The 1,922-nt window shown below is 48.0% G+C and overlaps 1 protein-coding gene across 1 annotated transcript in view; it reads right to left on the bottom strand.

The window, feature by feature from the left end:
* Positions 1-499: 499 nt before the first annotated feature.
* Positions 500-1,922, bottom strand: part of LOC107094677 (serine/threonine-protein kinase NIM1-like) — a 7,781-nt gene continuing 6,358 nt past the window's right edge. Inside the window, exon 4 of the mRNA XM_015390453.1 lies at positions 500-1,278. Within this exon, the coding sequence (XP_015245939.1) occupies positions 514-1,278 (765 nt within the window). The 3' untranslated portion in view covers positions 500-513. The remainder of the gene's footprint in view (positions 1,279-1,922) is intronic.

The raw sequence follows: 1,922 nt of genomic DNA, 5'->3' as shown, positions 1-1,922 counted from the left end.
TTAAGACATTTTAATACCAATTAAGGCCTTAGTTTTATTTTGAAGAATTCAATGCCTTTTAAGGCTTTTTAAGGAACCCTGTAAATGTCCAGCAGGTGTCAGTAATCTGTGAGAAAGCATCAATAGTTTGGCAATGAGTCGATAACCCATCACTGCTATTTACCAATTAGCTGACGTCTGAGGTCTGTTTGTTGGATTTTGTTTATTATAGTTAAAGGGTCTAAATTAAAATGCATGCTTCCATTCTCTTCTCTGAAAGTTGATTTCAAATCATGCACGTCTTCATTTAAGTTATTTTTTTACTACTTTCGGTTTATTTTATGTTGTTTTAACTGGATAAAAGGGGAAAAGGTTAAAGGGGAATCAAACAAAACAAAAAATCGCTTTGAAATTTTAAGCTCCACTTTCGTTTTATTGTTCTTTTTTCAGGCACTTCCACATAAAACAACCACAGAAAAGTTTCCATCAGCGGATCGACGCTGGAAGGTTAAAGTGCACGCAGTTATCGGCGCGCTACGAGAGCACGCAGAACTTGGAGGTGTGACGGAGGCCCCTGTAGGCCCGGAGCCCCTCCCTCTTGGGGTCCCTCACCATCCCCCGCACCACCGGCAGCGAGTCGCAGCCCCACCTCCTCTGGGCTCGGTGCAGCAGGATGCGGTAGACTCCCGTGACGGGGCTGCGGCTCTCTGTCAGCTGGTTGTTCTGGAGGTGCTCCACGGTGAAGCCCAGCTCCTCCAAGGAGCTCCTCACCTCCTCCTCCACCTTCTCCTCCTCCAGGGTCACGCGCTCCGACTCTAGCAGGCTCTGCAGGGGGCTCGGCGGCTCAAAGGGAACCAGAGTCCAAGGGAACTCCACCGGCAGCAGCCAGTCGCAGCCCAGCATTTGGTCCACGGCGTAGCGCTCCGAGGGGGCCGGCTTCAGGATGCCCCTGATGAGCCTCTGGCAGGGGCCGGGCACCCAGGGGGGGATGGTGTAGTTGGCTTCGATGATGCAGCGCCGCAGCTTGCCCATAGTCTCCGCCCTGAACGGCATGGTGCCGGTCACCATGAAGAAGAGCAGGACCCCCATGGCCCACACGTCCACCGGGGGCCCCAGGTAGCATTCGTCCCTGAAGAGCTCCGGAGCGGCGTAGGGGGGCGAGCCGCAGAACGTGTCCAGAGCGACGCTGCGACCGGACACCCGGGTGCTGAACCCGAAGTCGGCCACCTTCACGCAGCCGTTGGTGGTGAACAGAACGTTCTCCGCCTTCAGGTCGCGGTGGATGATGTTCATGTTGTGCTGCAGAGCAGAACAGAGATGGTCAGAACTTTTAGGACCTCCGATTCCCACTGGGTAGGAAGGACACAGGTTCTGTGTATCTGAGGGAAAGCCAAGCGGCTTTATAGTGTCCCGGTATGACAAAAAAACACGGATTTCAAACTCTGGAAGTTTCACATCATGCTGTATCTGCTGGTTTTGTTATTCTATATAAATAATAAATAAGTTTTAGGGCTGTTTTTGTTGTTGTCATTTTAAAGACAACAAAAGCAGTGAACACATTTCTCAGAGCTCCTCCACCCACGTAGAAGCTTACTGTATATATTTTAAGTCCTATTAACGATTGGTTGTCGTTTCTTGAGAGTATAAGTCAATTTCTAAAATGTTCTAGTTGGATAACTGATTTTAGGTCCCCATGTTTGCTCAGAGATCAACATGTTTAGCTGTTAAATGTGCAAATCTTCCTCATCTACCAAACACTTTAAAGGAAAAGTCTGGTCACATTCAAATTTCAAACTTCTGAAAGTATTTTAAATATGAAATAATTACATACTGTTCAATAAATGATAGTGTTTTTAATTAAGAGTAATTTTCATGTGGATGTGCTTTACTGGAGGCATCCATGTTTGTCAAAGAACACTACTGCCACCTACTGGTTTGTGACG

The sequence above is a fragment of the Cyprinodon variegatus genome, unplaced genomic scaffold (assembly GCF_000732505.1).
Source record: "Cyprinodon variegatus isolate N-32 unplaced genomic scaffold, C_variegatus-1.0 Scaffold500, whole genome shotgun sequence".
Classification (NCBI taxonomy): Eukaryota; Metazoa; Chordata; class Actinopteri; order Cyprinodontiformes; family Cyprinodontidae; genus Cyprinodon; species Cyprinodon variegatus.
The sequence above is the reverse complement of the archived record's forward strand: the minus strand, read 5'-3'. Positions and strand labels throughout refer to the sequence as shown.